Genomic DNA, 21,436 nt, shown 5'->3' on the forward strand with positions numbered 1-21,436 from the left:
CATGTCTGTCATTTTAGGTGGATCACAGCTTTAAGTTTTGCAGGCAGCAGTGAACGCTTTGCAGCTTTTCTTTATCTTTCTTGTAAGAGAGAAAGCAGACACTACTCTGGACTGAAAAGGACTTGCCAACAAAAATATTTATTTTATTTCCCATCACTCCCCTCTCACTCCCCATGGGTGTTTGAGCTGCAGAGTCATTAAATTGCATCTGTTCTCTCTTGTACTTTGTGTTTCGCCCTGTGTCTTGTTCATGGTCGTTTTCATTGGTTCTGCAAGAAGAGTCTTCCTTTTAAACGGAACTTCTTCCTCCCCACCATCGCCAAGTGCTTGCTTCTTAATATAAAGCACTTTGTTGTTGTGACAGGAGATTAAGATCATACAATTAAACTACTCTGAATCTAAAAATGCTTTCAACAGTAGCAAAGATATTTTAACATAAACCAATTAAGGTATGTCTTTGTTGTTCTGTTTGTACGATCTTTTATTAGACTAAATTCTGGGACTTTCGTGGCCTTAAAGTGGCCCCTCTTTGTCTGGTCAGTTACCCAATTTGGATTTAGGGATGCATTTTAGGTTTAAACCTAAAGTGCCAATTTGCTAGCACTGCATATTGCACATAGAGGTAGAACGCATAAAATCCTTCTAAAGTGTTAAGGTGTTGGAGCACCGTCAGTGCTCCTCCGTAGTGATCCTCCATTTCCCTGAAATTCTTCTGAGGGAAAAGATGTTCCCTCATTTGATGTTTTGGTGCTGGTCCATCTTTTCCCACAGGTGGACAAGTGGAGTGCCACCCACACTGCAACAGAGCCACTGGATCCCTTCACTGTAGAGGTCAGGGTTTTTTTCCCCTTTAATTTCCCAACCGTCAGTATGTCCTAGAGCAAAATCTAATTTCAACCAGAAATATGTGAAATCAGGCAACAAAACAGCACTTCTCATGACTTTTGAACAGGCTGAAATGCGAGACGAGTCCCGAACTAGACAGATGAACGTGATGGAAATAAACATCAGCATGTGCACAAATTCACAAAACTTGTGCAGAAGCAAGTGTTTTGCTGCAGAAGGCGAGCTGCCACTCAGCATGTGTGGAATATATAACCAGGACTGCAAAATGCACGAGGAGCGGGGGAGGGCAAACGCTGACATCTAATGTCTGTATTAATTCAAATAACGTAGCTTTCCATCGTCGACCGCTGCAAGTATCGGCCGGCGCAGAGGCTGAGCGCGAGGCAGACCCGGTGTTTAAGCCCCTGAATGAATGGACAATCTGAGATATGCTTTGAGTGGAATCTCACTGTCCACTTTTCCATAACAGCGGGTAAGCTTGAGGAGCGATAATGGAGGCAGAGAAATGGCTTGGCCCTACACTGACCTTGGTAATAACAACAGAGACACTGGAAAAAGACTCTCATCTACTCTGTGATCTTCTCTATGGGCTACATACACACTCCTCCCCACCTCCCGCCCTCCTGCGTGGCCCCCTGCCTCCTCCTTGTGCAGGGCTACGGTGCTGTGCGATCTGATCGAGGTTGACTGCGGTATTATTTCATTAATTAAGTTTTTCCACTCCTTCCGCCTGTCCTGCTCGTCTTCCTGTCAAACGAGGGTGGTGGAGCGACGCCCTTCCTCCATTCGGTCCTCCGGCGCTTCACATCCCCCCATCACTGCTGATCATTGTCTCAATTACTCATCCCTCCTCTCACTCCCCTTTCTCCTCTTATCTAATCCTAAATTGCGCTGTACACTCTTCACCAGTCTCTCTTTTTCTTTTTCTCTTCTCCAGATCCTCCCAAAGTGAGGTGGGAAAGATTTGTAGCACGCCAAGTCTAACATCTCCCCATCTCTCCCGCTCTCATCTGTGTCTCTCATCAGGATTTCACAGATGTTCTATGATTATTTCTGCCTTGATTTGGTGATATTTTCCTCCCATCGAGGCATTTGGAGCATTTTTAGTGTTTAGCAACCAAGATTCAGAGGGAACTATTTTCGAACCGAGGCCAAAGCGGCTGTGATCCTTCTGCTCACTTTGTTCCTGTGAAATGGAGATTCACAAAAATGGTGCCACCTGTAACATGTCTAATGGATTTAAAAGGATTTGCCATGATACAGTTCACGGTTTTAAACAAAATTGCCTTTGTGATATTTGTGACCTGTTGATTAGGAGGTTTAAAAAAAAATAGCCTGCATTTGCAAAATCACATTTGTGGAAGCTCTCCTGGTTCAATTTGGCTCTGCGGCTCTCAGTCTCTGTCTCTCTTTGTTTCTCCCTCTTCTTTGTATCCATTACTGTTCCACTTTTCCATAATGGAGACATTAGAGTCTTTTACCTCTCCACTATCTATCATGTCATTTAAACTCTTTCCTTACTTTCTGTTTTTAACTTTTTCCCTTTCCCCTTCCCTCTTTCCTCAAATCTTGCCTCCTCCCTCTGTCCACCGCGCTCTGGGTCATCTCTGTCGTCACACAGCGTCTCTTGTCCCCATCATATCACCAACAGCTTGTCACAGGCAATCAGCCTGCCTGCCTCAACTCCCCGCACGAGCCTCTCCTCCTCCTCTTTTCTCTCCTCATCTTCCTCACCTCCCTCGTCTCCCGTCACCTTCTTTTCCTCCTTCATGTGTCAGTAGTTATTACGCTCAGAAATTTGTCGGGCCCCTCTCTCTCAGGCCAGTTAAAAGGGTATTTTCTCAATCCTTTATCCATTCCTATGGTTAGTACTGCTGCCCAGTCTTACGTCTCCCAGTGACCGCTGTAATGGGTTATACTGGAATGAGGAGAAGCTTGTGTAATCCCTTCATATGTCATGTACTTACATTTCTGTTAGAGCGTGGTTTTTTACGGTATGTTGGGAGCAAAGTTTCTAAGAAACAGTGGAAAACAAGTTTAAAAAATTGGTTCTCAACATATTTTCCCCCATTTTTGTTTTCAAGTATGTTTTATATCTTTCATTTTAATAATGAGATTTTCAGCTACAGCATGCCCCGTGGTAAGAATATGTTATTAATGATTTAAAAAAATAGATGTTGCGATGACTGTGTGTATTAAATAAACATATTATCTGTTATTCAGGACTTTATATGAATTTTTTAATTCATTATGATGTATGTCGTAATACTATAATTTTGCAGGAGTGCATAACTATTAGTTAAGGACTACTTAACTATCAGTTTGTCAGTCATGGTGTTATATATGTAAAGTTTATAAAGTATACCCATTAGGAATTTGGATGAGGTCTTAAAAGAATATTCAAAGTAAAACACACTGAAAGCAAAATTCAGTACTGACGTATTATTTTCAGTCTGCTGTTTGTTTAGGTTCAGAAGAAGATCATGCTTGGTGTTAAAATAGACTTTCACAACCTTAACCATTTCTTAGAAAGCTTTTCTGCCAGAAAGCCCTGAAGGAAAAATTCTCCCACCACCTTATTTCTTTATTTCTTCTGACTTACTCCCAGTTCCAAAGCTATTACTTCACAACAAAATCACTTAAAAGTAATGCAGTCATGAGGAGACTGCTTTTTTCCATTTGCAGTGATTTATATTTGGAGGCATGGCTCCGTCCTGGGAGAGCGCACCTCCATGACCTCCCCAGTGGAACGTTTGAGACAGAAAAGACCTGGTATAGAGACGGGCAGACATCAGTGACAAGAGATTTATCATAAAGCAGGAAATGGGGTGGAGGTGGGTTGCAAAGTGGCTTGCACATGCACAGCAACTGTGAGCAGGGTGAAGCATACATAAATAATGTCTTGGATGGGTATCAACTGACCAACGGATCAGCAGGGTATCAGGGGGGCTGACAATGAGATCAGCTGATCTGCTGGTAAGGCAGCTGAGCTTGATTTTAGTGCCGCCCTGAAGTAACACTTTACTAACAGCTGGTCAGTTGCAATAGTTTGTGTAGATAGACTTGAATTATTATCGTAAGAAAATCAACATAGTGATATGTGGCTCTGCATCAGAACACACCTCACGTGTTAAATCACAACCTGAACATGACGTCTGAGCAAAGGATGTAGAAAAAGAAAGACAGCCCTGATCAAAGAGCTGTACCTAATTTGGCACACTCATTCGGTTTATTTGAACCTCACTGAAATCAATGATAGTGTCTTCTTCCATTATTGCAAACGAAAAAAAATTTCACAGGTCTCAGGTGGAGAAAAAAAAAAGAATACTACGATTTAAGATGATCTCGAAAGACAGCAAATAGTGAAAACACTCGAGGAATGCTCAAAGTTTTTTTCACAGCCTTTTATCTAAACCTTATTTATCCATCCCTTCATCCATCCCTGTCTCCTGGCTTCCCTACCATACTGCTGTTCGCCTTGACCTCCGCCTGCTTTCTCTCCTCCTCCTGCTTTCACACTCTGCATCCTGCAGCGATGGAGGGAAAGACAGAGGGAGGTGTTAGAAGTAAAGCTGCCTCTTTTTCACACTTTCCTCTCTCTCTCTCACTCTCTCTCCTGAGCCATCCGCCATTCATCCCTCTCTGCTTCGCTTCAGACTGGCTAATCTATAGCCTGAAGGGGAAGTGGCGGCGGGAATATATATATATATATATATGATGTATATAATTTTTTATAAAGGAAGAATGATGACATCGAAGGTTAGCCAGGGAAAATGAGTGTAGACGGGTGGTGTATGCATGGGGGAAGGAGAAAGAATATGCCTACTGTATTTTTTAGTAGCCACCACATCTGTTCCTCCATCAGCTAGCAAGTTCAAAGGCAGACATTGAACTCGGTGTCTTTTAATAGCTTTTGATTTGTTGCTGCGAGTAGGATCTGTAGGATCATCTGTGTGCTAATGATTGAGACCAGCTGCACAGCTAATGGTACACCGGCTGCAAAGGTGTGATTCTCACCAGGAGCGTCTCTCTCTTCTTTTCACCCCTCACTGCTTCTCTCTTCCCGTTCTCTCTTTTCTCACTGTGTCTGCATCTTCATGCTGATTTCCCTCTATCCTCAGTCTGCCGCTCCGCGTCCCTTAATCCTTTTCCACCTTCGGTGACCTGGAGGCTAGTCGTCGTTCACTTGCTCCTCTCTCTTTGTTTACATTCTCGGTTCCTTTCCTGCCTCCTCTTTTGCCATCTTAGCCCCTCGCACTTGTGATACTAGTGAAGGAGGAGGAGGTAAGGACAGGACAAGAGTCAAAAGAACAGGCTTGATTAGGAACTGTCACTTTAAAGTGATGCCAGTTCAGTCTAATGTGTTATGTTAAAAGGAACTTATCTTGTTCATTTGCAGCTTTGCATTTTCAGTCTTGAACTCTACTGCAGTTCCTTGGTAAGATGCACAATTAAGAATTTATTATGTTTACTTAAACTCACCCTTGGGCAGACCCTGAGTTCATTCATTGTGTCAAAGAAACCTTTTTAGCCGCCTTAAAGCCAGCTTTCTTCTGATTGGTTGCCCCTAATAAACAGACAGGCTTACAGCTGTGGGCCTGCATATGAGGTACATCTGCTCTCACTGACATCATGCAGAGACACAAGTAGAAAAAAACTGCTGGAAACAGCATTTAGAGCAGCCTGAAAGCAGATCTTTTGGCTCATAGGGATCACATCCGCGTACACTGACCTCATTATTATCTGTGTTTCCAATGCTAAAACGATCTTTGACCAGCATGATGCACATAAATGAGGAATAATATGACATAAATGTGCAGATGTCACATTTTTGTCTAGTTTTATCTAAGTATAATTGCAACAACCACAGCTTATGAATACAAAGGAACACTTTGTAGAGCCCTGTTCTCGTCGTGTTAGCAATTCAGCTGTTTGTCACATATTGTATATACATCACAGGTCCCACGAAGGGCCTTTGTTCCTGCGCATCCTTGCCCATAGCTCCTCTACTGAGTCTTTTTTTTTTACCCAAAACTTACATTTTTAGGAACTACAAAATCCTTTGAGAGCGAGACACCGGTGAGATCAATTTCCGGGTCACAGACAGACAAGTTGGAACAGACAGAGAAGTAAAAAGAGCTCTTTGAGCAGGATTTTATACGTATGCATGCATGCACACACACACAGTTCTTGTGTGCATATTTTGTCAGCACTGTTTGACCTTCTTTAGCTTCCTTTGTAGCTTCACTAGATAAAAAATGTGATTTACATGACGTTACATCGCTGATTAAAATCTGACTCTGGATCGCTGTATTGTGCTGATTGAACTGTTGCATTTTTTCCAGCGTAAGAAAAGCTTTTACATCCTGATAACACATAATAAATTCCCCCATTGCCTGTATTAACACATCCCCTCCCTCATTTTAAATGGAAAAAAATCCCCTTAATTCTATTAATTAAAACATAAGCGGTGATAGTGTTGGTGTATTGATGGGGTATTACCAACTGGAGCTTTAACACATTCCACAGTTTCTTTTCTAACCAATCACGTCCAGTTTCTGAGTCAAATCACACTGATTTGTGTCTCAAGGGCTCCCATTATTTTTCATATACGCTCTTGATTGGATTACCATCACTTTCCCCCCCCCATCCGTCAGTCTCCGCTTCTCCAAATTGCACCCCCTCCCCACCCCCTCCAACGCTATTTCTCCAGCCCAAGCAGCAATTGCAGTTGACTGCAGTCGGTTGAGTCCATGCGCCGCAGCGGGGGTGTTAATGAATTCCAGCAGACTGCTAAATGAGGACTTATTAAAGTGCTGCCGCCTCATAGTTTGACATTTCAGAGCTTCTGGTGGAGTTTTAAATCGCTGCCTCTGCAAATGTCACTCGCTGACTCTCTGGAAGGGCTGACCATATGAATAGAAGCTAGTCTTGGCTATAGATTGTGAGAGAGTGTGAGTTTGTGTGGCTGTAATGGATGGGGGTGTTTCAGTGGGTCCGTATAGCACACTGTTCCTTTTTTTAATTGCACATTTCTGTGTTTCCATCTTTCCAGCTACGTCAGATGGGACGCGTCAAGGCCTGGACAGCATGAAGGGTGGAGTGTGTGCCACGCAAGGCATGAAGGTGGTCCTAAAAGTGGGGCAGAGTAAGTCCTCTCAACTCTCTTTCTGCTTTCTCTCACACACATCCGCTCTACATGTGAGCTATCTCATGTGCACTGCATGTGTGATGGACTCTTACACACACACACACACACACACACAAATCACTTAACACACTGTGATATTAGCACGCATTAGCTCCACATCTCCCATCATCTCACATCTGTGTAGTACACAGCAGCACACATTAGTGCGCCTTATCTTGCATGCAGCCTCTTCCACTTTTAAACTGTCTCTCTAATCTTCCTCTTCCTTACACACACACGTACCATATAGTCTCACACACACACACACACACACACACACACACACACGTACCTTTCTTAATGCGTGTGTTCTTGCTGAGCATATTAGGTCTCGTTAAGTGGTAAGAACAGCGAAGAAGTGTGGGATCAGTCAGCTCTAATGAGCCCTGTTGACTCCCTTCTCACTCTGCCTTTTAACTGCTACTGACTCATGCTGGACACACACTTAAACACACACTGAAACTTAGACGCACATGCGCGCACGCACACACAATGCACACACCAGTCTGCATAATCATCAGCTCACACGTGCACATTAAGTGGACACGGACACGCATGCACCTGAGATGTCCACGGCCGGGAAACGAACACACACAGACACACGCACAGCAGTCCCCCCAGCTACAGCATGATAACAAAATGACTCCATTCTGTGTTAAAGCACACAGTCAGTGATTTTTAATGACTCGTAGCTGCACACACTTCTAATTTGTTTGGAAAATATTCACAGCTAATGACCCTCACACGGAGGTTTTTTTTTAAGCAGCAGAGGAAAAAAAGGCTAATTTAAGCATTTTCACTGGCCTGCACACTTCTGCACATAATAGGCACCTGTCCTTCACACGACCCCCCTCATGTACACACGTACAAACACGGCCAGCCATTTCTATTTCCTTGATCTATGCTGTGTTATCAGGACTTGTGTATTGTAGGTGCTCTTCAGCAAAGAGCCAAGTGGCGCTGTTGTGGCTCTATCAGCCCGTAACATCAGCATAGTCAGCTTGGCTCAATAGAAATACCACCACACACACACACACACACACACACACACACACACTTTATTTCCCCTGGCTCTTTCACCACACAGGCGATGAAAAAAAACTACCTTCCTTTTGACACACATACAAACCACAGCTCTGTGAAGAAGATGCACACACACCTTTTTCTTTGTTCTTCTTCATTTTTTAAAAATAATTTTTCCCACCTCGCTCCTTTCCTCACTCAAACTACTCCCTGCAACGCTCCTTGCCTCCTTTCCTTTCAAATTCCCCTTTTTCCCTGTCTTCATCACCCCATTCCGCTTTGCATGCCGGCCATCTCTCCTTACGTGCCCCCCCCCCTCCTTACTTTCACTCTTTTCCTCTGTCTTCCTCATCTTATCTGCTGTGTGGCTGAAAGGTCACGTCCGTGTTGTTTGTCGTCTAAATAAGCGGCGTGCCGCCTCATGGTGATCTCTGATGAGATATGGCGCTCTGCTCCGCTTCGAGGGACCCACACTTGCAAAAAACCACACATATACATTGAGCTGTCGCCTCGTATTTTTTTCTTTATATATCTTGCTTGCTCTCTGAATCTGTCACATGCACACTTTCTCACACACACACAGCCTGAACTTCCTTCTACGAGCCCCTGCTGACCAAACAGCAGTTCCTATTGATCCAGCCGGCACCACCCCGAACCTCTGTTTGGTTGATTGTCAAGAGGGAGCCGCCAGCCAATATCCTTACCCTTCTCTAAATGTCAGCACATATGGGTTGATGGCTGTGCTTGACCACTGTACAGTCAGGACTACTATACTCAAAAGCAGGTTGTTATTTCCATCTACAGTAAAGTGGATAGCTCTCGTTATTGTATTTCCCAGTCCCAAAGCTATGACATCACTACAGCATTATTGGACGGTTGCAATGTCATCCCAGAGCAACATTAATTATGATATTGAGACTGTGCATCAGAATTCACCACAAGTTTTTAGCAGATAGCGCAACACGTCTTGATATGAGTTTTACACCAGATGCCCTTCTTGACACAAGCCCAACGGGAATTTGTGTCCCTGGGTGGAATTGAATTGAATTATCAGTCTTTCCCTCGTCAATCAAATGTGTATACTTTGTGTGTTAGAGCGTGCTGGAAAGTAGACCCCCAGCTGAGAGACAATAGATACGACAATGATTAAATCAGACACAGCACAAAAGCAGGAACTGGGGTGGGGGTGGGTTGCAAAGCAGCTTGCAGATGTAATTGTGAGTAAGCTAAGGAAGCTTCAATAGCAAGCCCTACATATGACAGCCAGCTGGGCGTGTAGAAGTGTATCAGCAGAGCTATCAGCTGATGGGGCCCGGCACAATCAGCTGACCTGCTGGGATTGCAGCTGAGCTCGACTTGGTGGGGTGCCTGATTTAATGCCGCGCTTGATTAACTGTAAGTTTGTGGTCACTTTATGTTGCACGAAATGTTGAACTCAACAGCCCAGTGCAGCTCTGTTCTTGCAGCCCACTGTTGGACAGATGGCTCAGAAGCTAACAAAATTAGTATTTTCTGAACCATCTCTTTCAGCTTCGAGGAGTAGCACTTATACCCACAATGGCCGCATTAGCGTGTAGATGTGTGTGCACGCTTGTGCCCGTGTTTGCATGTGTCACATAAACTCACTTTAATGCCATCACCATTACTGAGGGCTTGCGAGACAGATGGCCTGATTTAGCGACTACAGATTACAAGCCGTTATGGCCTTGTGTAAATTCGCTCAGGCCAAAACAACAAACGACCTCTCTTTAGTTTCCCATTCAAACAAATGGAAAAGTGCTCATACGCAGCACGTCGAAGCCCAGTCAATATGTGCTCCCCTATAATGGGAAGGGAAGGGGGTCCTTTATTAAACCTCTTCTGTCTCTTATTTCTCTGGCTGGCTGTCTCTCTCTTTGCTAATGTCGCTTATTGGTTCCGAATCAGAGAGCTTTGGCTGTTCCAGAAGATGGAGGCTGTCTCGGTATTTCTGTAATTCCTCGCTTATTTTTCCTCCCAAGGCCCATATGGACTGCCTCCAAAGAAGGAGCCGGCAGCGGGACGCACCACCAGCAAAAACCCAGGTAAGCAGGAAATCAAATAGAGATAATCCACAGCAGATCCATCCACAAAATGGATGGAGGGAATAAGCAAAGACTGCTAGATAAAAAAGAAAAGCAGCAGGGAGAGGGGAGGGTGGAGGCGACAGATGGAGAATGTGCAGCGGTGACATCTGCGGATCTCTCTGTTTAATTCCATATTTCTCTCTCACTCTCTCCTTCTCCCCCCTACTCTCTGTCCCTCTCCTCCTCGTCTCTGCACCCGGCCCTTCGAGCTAAGTGCTGCGGGCGGGGAATGGATGGCTAATAGCTACCTTGGGAGAAGGACAAGAAAAAGTGAGGGAGGAAGAAAGAGGCAAGAGGAGGAAGAGAGACAGAGGGAGAGAGAGCAGCGACGACATTTCAGAGTTATTATTGTCATTAGTTTGGGGGTGAGGGGGGGGTATTGTGCACTGTAGTTCTGTCTAGAAAGAATGAGAGATGGAGTGAAGAGAGAAGAGGAGGCAGGGGAGTGATAGAACGGAGTGGGTAGAAATGGGAGGCACATAAGGAGGAGAAAGAAAGGAATAATTGAAAAGCAAAGAGGAGAGGGGAACAGAACAAGGAGATGAAAATGGAGAGAGGCAAGATTCATGCTTCACCTCAAAGTTATTCAGTGAAGGGGAAAGAACACGATTCACTCTCAGCTGTGTTCATTTCTCCTTCTCTCTCTCTTATTTTCTTTTTTGGGCGAATTTGCGTACTATACCAGATGTGTGAATTGGACCATTCACACATTTCCCAATCACTTGTCCATACCTCATATAGGTGAGAACTGTATGTGTGAATCAGCAACAATAGTATGCATTGTTTGTGCTAGAATGAGAGCGGTGAAGCACGACGGCGAGGATGATTTAATCGCACACCTAAGAGGGATTTTACACATTTTTGACTTTCAGGCAAGGACATATTAACACGCACTTAACCGCATATCTAAAAATGATTGTTCTGACATTCGACACAGCAGTTATGCCAGAATTTCTAATCCTCGTGTGAATACGCTCGAAATCATCTCAGCTAATAATTGGAATACTGTTGCTTATTCACAGTTTCTCATTGTGTTTGCGTGGCTCTCTTGGGATGTAAACAAATAGAAATACATTATTGGGATATGAACAAGAAATGCTCTCTGAATAGATACGAAAGGATTGTTGTTTTTTTTCTGTCACCCACAAACTCAACTCACTCGAATCAAAACCATCACTCATTACTGATGTCCGCTGAGGATAAACGTCTATAAATGGATTCCAAGTCAGAGAACGGGAGACTTAAAATCGTTATTTTCTAGGTAGTTTGAAGAGGAACCAAATGAATCATGATTCCTGTTGATGCAAAGTGCTGAAATGTTCAAAAATGAAAAAAATATATATAATATTTTGTATGTGAAAATAGTACGAGGACAACAGATATAAAGAAAAATGCTCATTTAGAAACTGAAACCAGCAACATGTTTGGAAAAAAATTGAGGCATAAAAAACAGGAACAGTTGTGTAACAGTAAACACCTCATGGAGCAGCTACCTTGAAAAAAAAAGGTCAGTATCATGGTTGGTGTGAAAACAACAATCTAGTTCAGTTTTATTTATATAGCATCAAATCACAACAGCAGTCCACTGAGCGCTGACGCTACAATAGTGCAGAGTAAAACCCAACAATCAGACGACCCCCTGTGTGTAAGCAATTGGCGACAGTGGGGAGGAAAAACTCCCTGTTAACAGGAAGAAACCTGCAGAACCAGATTCAAGGAGAGGTAGCCATCTGCCACCACTGGTTGGAGGTGAGGGTGAGGAAGACAGGATAGAAGAGGGGTAAAAAATACACCTTCTCTCAGCCTGAGCCCACTTAAGGTGGATTAAGGTGTTGAGAAACTGTCCCGTGATCTGATGGCTCAAAGGGCGACCATTGTTTTTGAAGTTGATGATGCCTTTAGGCTAAAGAGGAGCACGTGTTATCAGATCCGTGATGATGTGAGGAGAATTAGTGCAAATGGACGGGGTAACTTGCACATCTGTGTAGGCTCCGTCAGTGCTGAGCAACATCACCATTTTTTTATTTTGTTTTTTTTACGACAAGGCCATCCCACATTCTGCTCATATTACATGGCATTGAAAAAAGTTAAATTTACTGATTAAATATAAAGGAGGCTCAAATAATTCAATGTCGTGTGAGAATGGGAAACCTTTCGGTTGCCCAGAGGATTCCCAGACTGTGAGAAGATGTGGACAGTGTGGGGAACGTGCTCCTGTTTGACTTGTTGTAAATGTTTTACTGGCATCAAATTAACTATGAGCAATTTTTATTTTTTTAAATGAGATTAATCAGTTTCAGTATTTGATACGTTTCGCATTTCACCCCCAGTAGCTCGGATAGGCTCCTCCCCCACGACCCTGAATTACATGAGTGGAAGATAATAGATGGATGGATATCATTTTCAGTCAATTATATTAATATATATTTATATAATATTATATTGTTTGACTGACTTGCAAAACAATATATTCCGTTTCTATTTACATTTAACACAGCAACCCAACTTTTTCTATTTTTTTTTTTCCATCCATCCATTCGCTTCCGCTTATCCTTTTCAGGGTCGCGGGGGGCACTGGAGCCTATCCCAGCTGTCATAGGGCGAGAGGCGGGGTACACTCTGGACAGGTCGCCAGTCTGTTGCAGGGCTAACACATTTTTTTTTTTTTTTTACCAAATTTGTTTTGCAAAGCAGAGAGAAGCTAAGACTCACCCATTCCAGTTATTTGCACGAAATAAACAAAATACGAGTAAAGATTCAGATTATAGCTTTGCATTACAGTCCTAATGTGCACCCATCTAAGCCACTGATTATGACAAGGACATGATTTGAATTTCCGCTCCTGTTGCCAAGCCGCAAGCTTTCGCTTTTCCTTTCACCTGCTTTTCTCTTTGTTTTGTGACACCTCAAAGTTCCTGATGTGATTCTATACGAAGGGCTCTGGTGCACATCCTCCAAGTACAAATGGATCGAAAGAGACAAATTAATTCTGTTTAAAAAAAAAAAAGAAGAGCATTTTATGTGGGGAGCAGCAATGAGATGCCATAATGCATGAGTTACTGCTGCTCTAGGAATTATGTAATTTTGTCACATCCTCTTGAATGTATTCATATAAAAGGTTTCTGATGGAAGCACGCGCTCATTCACACTTTATTTTGACAAAATGCCTGAAATTTGCATTTGTGCGGCAGCCCGGTGGAAACATAACTAATGTGGCGAGTGTTCGAAAACAGCTCCAAAAAATATGTTAAAAAACCGAATATAAGACCAATTACTCCTCTCTGAAATGTGACAGCTGGCTCAGAAGCAAGGATGAGACGACACCTTGACCCGTTCTTTCATTTCTGACCTGTTGCGTGTTTCTCTCCGAGGTGGAATCCGCTAATGATATGAAATAGATGGAAGCAAAAAAGGAAAATAAGGCCTCGGAGTCTGAACTTGTGTGATTTAGAAAAAAAAAAATTAACACAGAAGAAAGGAAGGAGACGTGCAAAAATAAGGGGAGTGAGAGGCGGAGAAGGAGAGGTGAAGGAAGAGGATATAATAAGGAGAGCAGGTGAGAGGCGGCAGTCATAATGGAGACGGAGAATGAGGGATGTTGGGTTAATGGTGGGAGGAAGAAAGAGGGAGGAGGAGCAGGGAGTGTAATCGACTTCTGGCATTAGTGCTCTGCTCCCAGTCAGTCCAGCGCGGCAGGGGGCCTCGCAGCAGGGGGGAGGAAAGGGGATGAGGTGTGTTTGCTTGGATGTGTACGTCAGTATCGCTTGTGTGTGCGCCTTTGTGTGTGTTTGTGCTGCAAGGTGCTGAGCTCAGAGCAAGGTGGGTCATTACAGCTACAATAACCCGAAGATAGAAAGAACCACGGAGCGAGGGGAGGGCGAGGAAACGGAGGAGACGCCGGAGAGAGACAGACGGGGAGAACAGAGAGGGATGTGTGCCAAGAATAATGATAGACCAATCCAGAGGCCCTATATAGCAGAGACTCACATTACCTGCCTTAACCAGTTCGCAACTCACATACACATGCCCGGTGCCAGAGCAGTCCGTATCAGCCCTGTTTTTATAAATGCACACGCACACTCGCACACCTCCACACCATCATTCACCTGCTGAGTTCTGACCCGACCTCCCGCGGGCAAGACAGCGAGCTCCGAGGCTGTGAAGATCTTAGGTTTCAGGCGAGACGCGGGGCGGACAGAGGGAGCAACGGGACCCGAGTGTGACAGACAGTTTGATAAACAGACAGACAGATAAAAAAGACAGACGGGCGGGCAGGGAGGCCAGCGGGCAGGCCGAGTGTGTGGTCTGGTGGTGGCGGCGGAGGGGGGAGGATCTCTTTATGTGGCTGGCTGTAATGCTAAGTAAATACAGTTGTTAAGGTTAGGGAAATAGAGTGTATTACCTTGATACACACTGCGGCTCAGCCAGGCTGTCCGCAGGAGTATATACTGCTCAGTACACTCGCACTCACTGCGGACATTCCTCGCTGCTTTATAGGGACTGCTGTCCACTCCATCACATCAATAAAGAGACCACATATAAGCTTCTGTGAGAGCTGCTGCATTCCACTGGTTTATGCCTGCTAGTTTGGGCTGAACCATCGCCATTACTCATGCTATTGTGGTTCGCAGCCATAAGGAATGGTATGCTTATTTAAAAGCTCGTGAAAACGCAAGTTGTGAGAGCAAGCTGTGTTATTGCTCCGGTGCATTGGTCGTGATGAATTGTGCGGCGCCGGGAGCAGCTTGTGCTACCGGAAGTAAAGATTGTTCTGTGATTCGTTTCAGGCGGCACGGGGAACTCCAGCCAGCCTCGAGGACCCTTCGGGGAAGAAGGCAGAGGTGAGAACGGGCCTCTCCAACCCTCCAACATCGCTCTCATCGCCGGCGCCGCGGGAGGCTCTGCCTTCCTCCTGCTGGTCACCGCCGTGATCTGCGTCGTGTGCTACAGGAGGCGGCACGCCAAGCACTCGGACACCCACCACCCTCCGCTGTCGCTGTCCTCCCTCACCAGCCCCAAACGGGGAGGCGGCGGGGGCATCACCAGCTCCAACAACAACGGCTCCGAGCCCAGCGACATCATCATCCCTCTGCGGACGTCAGACTCGGCCTACTGCCCGCACTACGAGAAGGTGAGCGGGGACTACGGACACCCTGTCTACATTGTCCAGGAGATGCCGCCTCAGAGCCCAGCCAACATCTACTACAAAGTATGAGGTGGCCTTTGCTCCGGCCAACTGGACGCACCCGCCTCCCTCCACCCGTTACCGACCAATCCCTCCTCCCCACATCCCTGCTCCAAATGAAGCCACAGCAAAGCTTTCCATCACAGCTCCAACCCTGATCCCCTCAATACTGCCAGTATTGCCCCTCCGACCCCCTCACACCCCCAACTCACTACCCTGTGAGCCTGCACCCCTGGCCACAGTTGTGTTTCTAGCCGAGTAAGCCTCCCCACCCCATTCTCACACAACCAAGTGTGTGTAAAGGGCAATGTCGTAACCGTGCATAGCCTTTGTTAACAAGGCCCTCGCGAATAGGCAAGAGGCTCTGAGTGCCCCCCTTCTTGTTAACTCAGAGCTAAATGAGCCCCCCCCCACACATGTTGAATTGAAGAGTCCTCCCCTAAACGCCAGTGTGCATGTGCAGCACACACTGTTTTTTTTTTTAAAGGGGTAGGGACCTGCCGCTGGGAAATGTGATGTTTTGAAGAAGTAAAAAGGAAAAAGGAGAAAGCAAAGGACAAGAACAGCAAGAAAAACTAGTCCCCTGACCCCCACTTAGCACCGCAGAACTCCATCAGCCAATCAGAGTCCGGCCCCTACCACTAACTCAATAATAGGATGCTAGTTTGTATGTGTTTGTTTCTCCTGAGAAAACGCGGGGGAAGAGGGGGCCTCGGACTCGCCCGATCAGCACCGTCCGAGCGGCGGTCACATGACCGAGCCAGGGCCTCTACGCAAGGTCTGACCAATCGGTGACTCTCAGAATCTTGTATATTTTAATAATGCGTGTGACTGTGAGAGCGAGCTACGAACTCGGTCAATAATCATGGCGGTGCTGCTGCTCCACATTAGACGTGTGCGTGCAGTTAGTGTGCTTCAAGTACGGCAAGTTTGCATATGCGCGCGTGGGGTTTAGTCTGTGTGCGTGCGCACGCTTTGTGCGTGAGTGACTGTGCGAATGTGTGCGTTCTTTAGACTTGTCTTAAATACCAAAACACAAAATAGTGAGCGAATATCAAAAAAAAGTGAGATTTTTTATCGCTATTGACACTTATAGATTATATATATGAATATCCAGTAAATAATTTCTAGATGTTTTTTTTTCCGTTTTCTATTGTTTTGTTTTACCCACTCTGTTTAAACTACACTTCTGTTGCTAGACATTTTTTTGTTTTTATCTATTTTTCTTTTTCACAACTTAGAATGACCTTGTTTACCCCCCACCCACCCCCACCTCCCCTTTGTATATTAATTTAATCCCTTTTTTGTTTTCTGTTTAATTTTTCCGGTGAACAGAGGTCGTTTCTCTCTTCCTCTCTTCCCTCTCTCATTCACTCCCTCCCTCCTTCCTCCTCCTTTCCCTCCTTCCCTCTAGGGTCTCTGAACTCTGTGTATATTTTTATAGCTCCTTGTACTATGCCGTAGTTTTGAAGTTTAGACCTCGTTTGTGGAAGTGTTGAGGTAGAACCATCTATGAAAGTTTTTTCTTTTCCTTTCAAATGTTTTTTTATTTTCGGAAGTGAAAAGAAGTTAGGGGCGGGGTAGAGGTGGGGATGAAGAATAAAGGAAGAACAGGGGTGAGAGAGAGAGAGGAGAGGTGTCTGGGGTGGAGGAGAAAAGCGGCGTCTGAATGCAGAATTTAAAAAAAAAAAAGAAAGCTAGTGGGGAGGGAGGGAGGGAAAGACTGAAGGAATTGCACACTTAAGAAAAAGAGGCTGAGGGAAGAAGAGGACGGGAGAGGCAGGAGCGCGAGATGAAGGATCCCGAGGAAAGGAGGGATGGAAGAGTGGCCGGTGAAGCAGAGAAACCTCTTCTTTAAATGGAGAGTCTCCCGTATGAGGTGACGGACCTACAGCCAAAAATGGATTTTTTTGGAGGAGTTGAACTCTTAACCACGACAAAGAGAGATCTCATCACACACACACCCCCACACACACAAACACACACACCTACTGTGACTCGCATTTTGGATTTGTTCCTCTTTTCCGCCAAAATTTGTGTTGAAATGCATCTCTGTGTATCACACACGCTCACACACACACGCAAAAGAAAATCCCACCTTGTTTCTCTCTGACACACTCTGACGCCCTCCCAACACAACCTAACGCAAATTTCACACCTTTTAATGACTGTCACAAATGCCTCTTGATTGCATTGAATGGCGTACATTGTCTCTCACACCCGCTTGCACTCCCAACACACACACTTGCACACACACACACGCTCAACAAAAATGCTGATTACTTTCATATGACTCTGTGTTTCTGTGATTAAGACTGACCCAACGGACACGGGAGGGATGAACAGAGCGACTGTGTGTGTTTTCTCCTCCTCTGCTTTTAGATGCTCCCACGCTTTCACAAATACACACATACACACTCACACTGTCTCTCTCTCTCTCTCTCTCTCTCGCGCACAAACACACTAGTGCCCAGCACCTCGACCTCAGAGGGCAATAACATCGCTGTGTTCAGAGGTGCAATGTGTTCACATGTGCATACTAATAAAGCTATTTTGTGTTGCTCAAACATGCTTATGGCTTATGTGTAAACTGGATGGCAGTGGAGAGCTTTTCCCAAACACACACACACACACACACATACACGCAAAGCCTCCAATGCTGTAGCCATGTTTTTCTGTGTGAAGCCAGTGTTTAATCTGGACCTTCTGACATTTCTCAGCCGTGTTTTTGTACCTGACGTCATACAATGAGATACGTTTCACGCTTAAGTGTCACACTCGTCTTAAACTGACTTTGTTGGGCACACGATGATATTCGGATATGTTTTGTTTTTTCGTTTTTGTTTTTTTTAACCCAGTGGAGGAGTTTGTATTTGACTGTATGAAAATTGATGACAAAGATGAAATGACTCAAGTTCTTCTTTTTGTACAACTGCCAACATGTGTTGTGTTTTTCTTTATGTACGCTGTTAAGTCAATGTCTGTTTAAAGTTGAAACATGCTCAGAATACCTAAAAGTATCCTCCAAGCCAAATGAAGTGTCTGTTACTCTCCCTTCAGCAGCTTCTGCGACTCATTGTTTTATTTTTTGTGTCCACGAGGGCGGGGCGGGGTGGGGGGGGAAGTAAACTTTGCGGACTTTCACGCCGTCGACTCTGACGAGGAAGCCGCTGGCCTGTTTTCAGCCCGCTGCGCTCCCTCTCCCGCTCCCTCTCAGCAGAATGTCAAGTATCTCTTGGACTTTTTCCTTCTTCTCCTTTTTTTTTTATTATTATTGTTTGGTTTTCATGTCGATGTTATTTCAAAGTTGTGTCTCTGGCTTTCACCGTTTGTGTTTGACTGGTCGACTCGACGTGTTGGCTTTTCTAAAAAAAAAAAACGAAAGAAAAGAGGAGAAAAAAACAACACGGACACAGCCGCCATTGGTTGTTTTGAAAAGAGAAAGAAGAAAACGCTGTTTCTATGGAACCGGGGTGAGAAGGGGGGGAAAATAATAATAATAATAATAATAAAAAAAAAAATAAGCAGCCACTGCCTAGCTCCCTCACCTCTCCGCTGGTGAAAGTGTACGTGTGTGTGTGTGTGTGTGTGTGTGTGTAAATGTGTGTGAGTATGTGTGTTTCTTTGTGCCAATAGCCAGCGAGCGGAGGCCACGGAGCAAAGGTGGCTCTCATATGTGACGTGTTGAGACTTTGTATTTGGGACACCTCCATGTGAGAAGGGTTTTTTTGTGTGTGTGTGCGTGTCCTCTCCTCCTCCTCTTCCTCTTTCCTCCTTTGCCCTCCTTGTCTTACTCATCACGGCGACCCCTGAGCCCTGCTCCCCTTCCTTCCACATTCCCCTCGCCCCGCCCCCCCCCCCCCCCCTGCCCCTCCAACACACCTCTAAAGAGAGGAAAAAACTAGTACATTCCTGGTTTGGAAAAAAAAACAGGTTGAATAAAAAAACAAAAAAACAAACAAAAATGTTTAAGCACCACTCTTTTTGTCCCGTTGTGTGATTCATTATTGTGTGAGGGTCTGGCTGAGAGCTTTTGTTCTGCCTGTGTGTGAGAGAGAGAGAGAGTTCCTGAGGCCTGCTAACCCTGCCTGTAATAGAAGGTCTCTCCCCTTATCTCTGCTCTGGGCTCGTCTCAGCAGGGGCTCTTTCACTGCCTCTGCTAATAACACACACACACACACACATGTTCTCCCATCGGTGTTATCAACAAGTTATCAAACCCAGCTTCGTTAGTGTTGAGCGTTGCTTGGCAACGTATTGACAGAGCTGATTCCATTCTCCATCACCCCTCTCTATACCCCTCTTCCTCCTCCTCCTCCTCTATTTCCCCCTGGCTCCTTCTAGCCCCGTGGAACATTTCTATGGCAACCGTTAGCGTCTTTCTCTCTTGTACAAAATTCATCCGGATGTGGGTTTGTGTCAGTGTGTGCGTTTTTAAAGCCCCTACCGGGCTCGATGTGCCACCAGGGTGGCCTAAGTCTAGGTGACCAGGCAGCTGCCTTTGCCCTTTGATCTGTGATGTGTGTGAGTAGATTACAAGCAACACACACACACACACTGAGCCCACCTACACAAACACAACCTCACTGTCACACACCGGCATTGATCCTGAAAGACACTTGTCATTGCCTCTGCCATGACAACCTGAGGCCAAGTACAAAGAAGGTTTGGCAAGAAGTAAACATTCAGTCGGGGGCGATCTGCTAAGACTTCTTATCGATGGCACAGCAGCAGTCGGCGCCGCATTTTGTCACTTTCACTTCGCTCCGTTCATATGCAGTCCAGCAGGTAGTAATCTTATAAACCTTGAGCATAACCTGCTTGGAAACACAAATGGTGTTTACTGGGACTGATAAACAAAATTTTGAAGTGTTTTCAAATGAGACCTGGTTCAGCAGTTTCAGGGGTTGTTTTCTTTGCTTTTTTTTAAATCCCCAAAATTCCTGTCGTAGCACATTTTAGCAATAAGTCAGTGTTTTAGTAGGCCACACTGCATAATACCTGAAAACTATGACAGAGGAATGATGCTCTTACAAATAACCTATGACGGGGATTTCACTTATGCTGATAAACCAAAACATTACAGTCACCTTTCTAAGATTGTCATGGTCCCTCTTAGACCAGAACCACTTACTGGAGTGTCTAGCTAACCTGCTGAGGGAGGCTGCTGCCATCAGTGATAGCCACAGTGTCCACAACAATGTTCAGATACATGTCAAAGTAACATCCAGGACCCGATGATCATTATCCAATACACCTGCCAGGGGTTTTAATGTTGTGGCTGACTGGACTATGTTGCCTGATTTCACCTCAGCTCAGGAACCAGACAACATTCTTAAAAACAGGTTTGATCTACTTGTTAGGAAGAGCCAGCACCTGAGCTCAACTCAGAGCAATGCTGTCTAAAAGGCCACGGTAAGTGAATACACCAGTGTGAGGGTTTATCGAACCAATTTGTACTTGAAATCAATTACGGAACATACAAAACCTAACAAGAGAGACACATTTGCTATTTTATCTACTGTAAGTGACCATAAGCAAGTTTAGTTCACCGTAGGGACACAAAATGAGAATATAGCATAAAACTCATGTTACTCTAGTTATTTGTTAAAAATGAATTTGACTTCACACAAACAGAAATTAAAAAGAGATGTATTTAGAGTATACTGTAGGGACACGCTGCTGTGTTTGAAGCTTCATAGCAAGGCTGTTACTTAGAGCTTAGACCACTTATATATACCACATGTAGCACCATTACAGCTGTGCTGTTATGTTGCCATAGCCTTAAAATCAGAAATTATGCCGCTGGTTTAGTCGATTAGTTCCACATGTAGCCTTCGTGGATGGTTAGTAGGTATTTCTCATCTGAAGGAACCGGCCAGGAAATGGCTAACACTAAAGAACACAGCAGCTGCCAACATATTGCTAACTTTAATACCAAACCAGTAGTAATAGCGCTGCGTGAATAGCTTACTGTTGTTGCTAATGCAGGGGAAACCAGCAGCAATATTCTCTTCAAAGAGGAACTAATGCTAATCTAATGGCTGTTAAGCTGTAATGAGTTTGCTCGCTTCTTTCCAGTCTGGT

At 44.8% G+C, this 21,436-nt stretch overlaps 1 protein-coding gene across 1 annotated transcript in view; it reads left to right on the top strand.

Annotated features, from left to right (window-relative positions):
• efnb3b (ephrin-B3b) overlaps positions 1–18,411 on the top strand; it is an 89,741-nt gene extending 71,330 nt beyond the window's left edge. The window contains exons 3-5 of the mRNA XM_003457641.5: positions 6,902–6,994; positions 10,060–10,122; positions 14,952–18,411. Of these exons, the coding sequence (XP_003457689.2) occupies positions 6,902–6,994; positions 10,060–10,122; positions 14,952–15,379 (584 nt within the window). The 3' untranslated portion in view covers positions 15,380–18,411. The remainder of the gene's footprint in view (positions 1–6,901; positions 6,995–10,059; positions 10,123–14,951) is intronic.
• Positions 18,412–21,436: the final 3,025 nt, after the last annotated feature.

This window comes from Oreochromis niloticus, linkage group LG3 (assembly GCF_001858045.2).
Source record: "Oreochromis niloticus isolate F11D_XX linkage group LG3, O_niloticus_UMD_NMBU, whole genome shotgun sequence".
Taxonomy (NCBI): Eukaryota; Metazoa; Chordata; class Actinopteri; order Cichliformes; family Cichlidae; genus Oreochromis; species Oreochromis niloticus.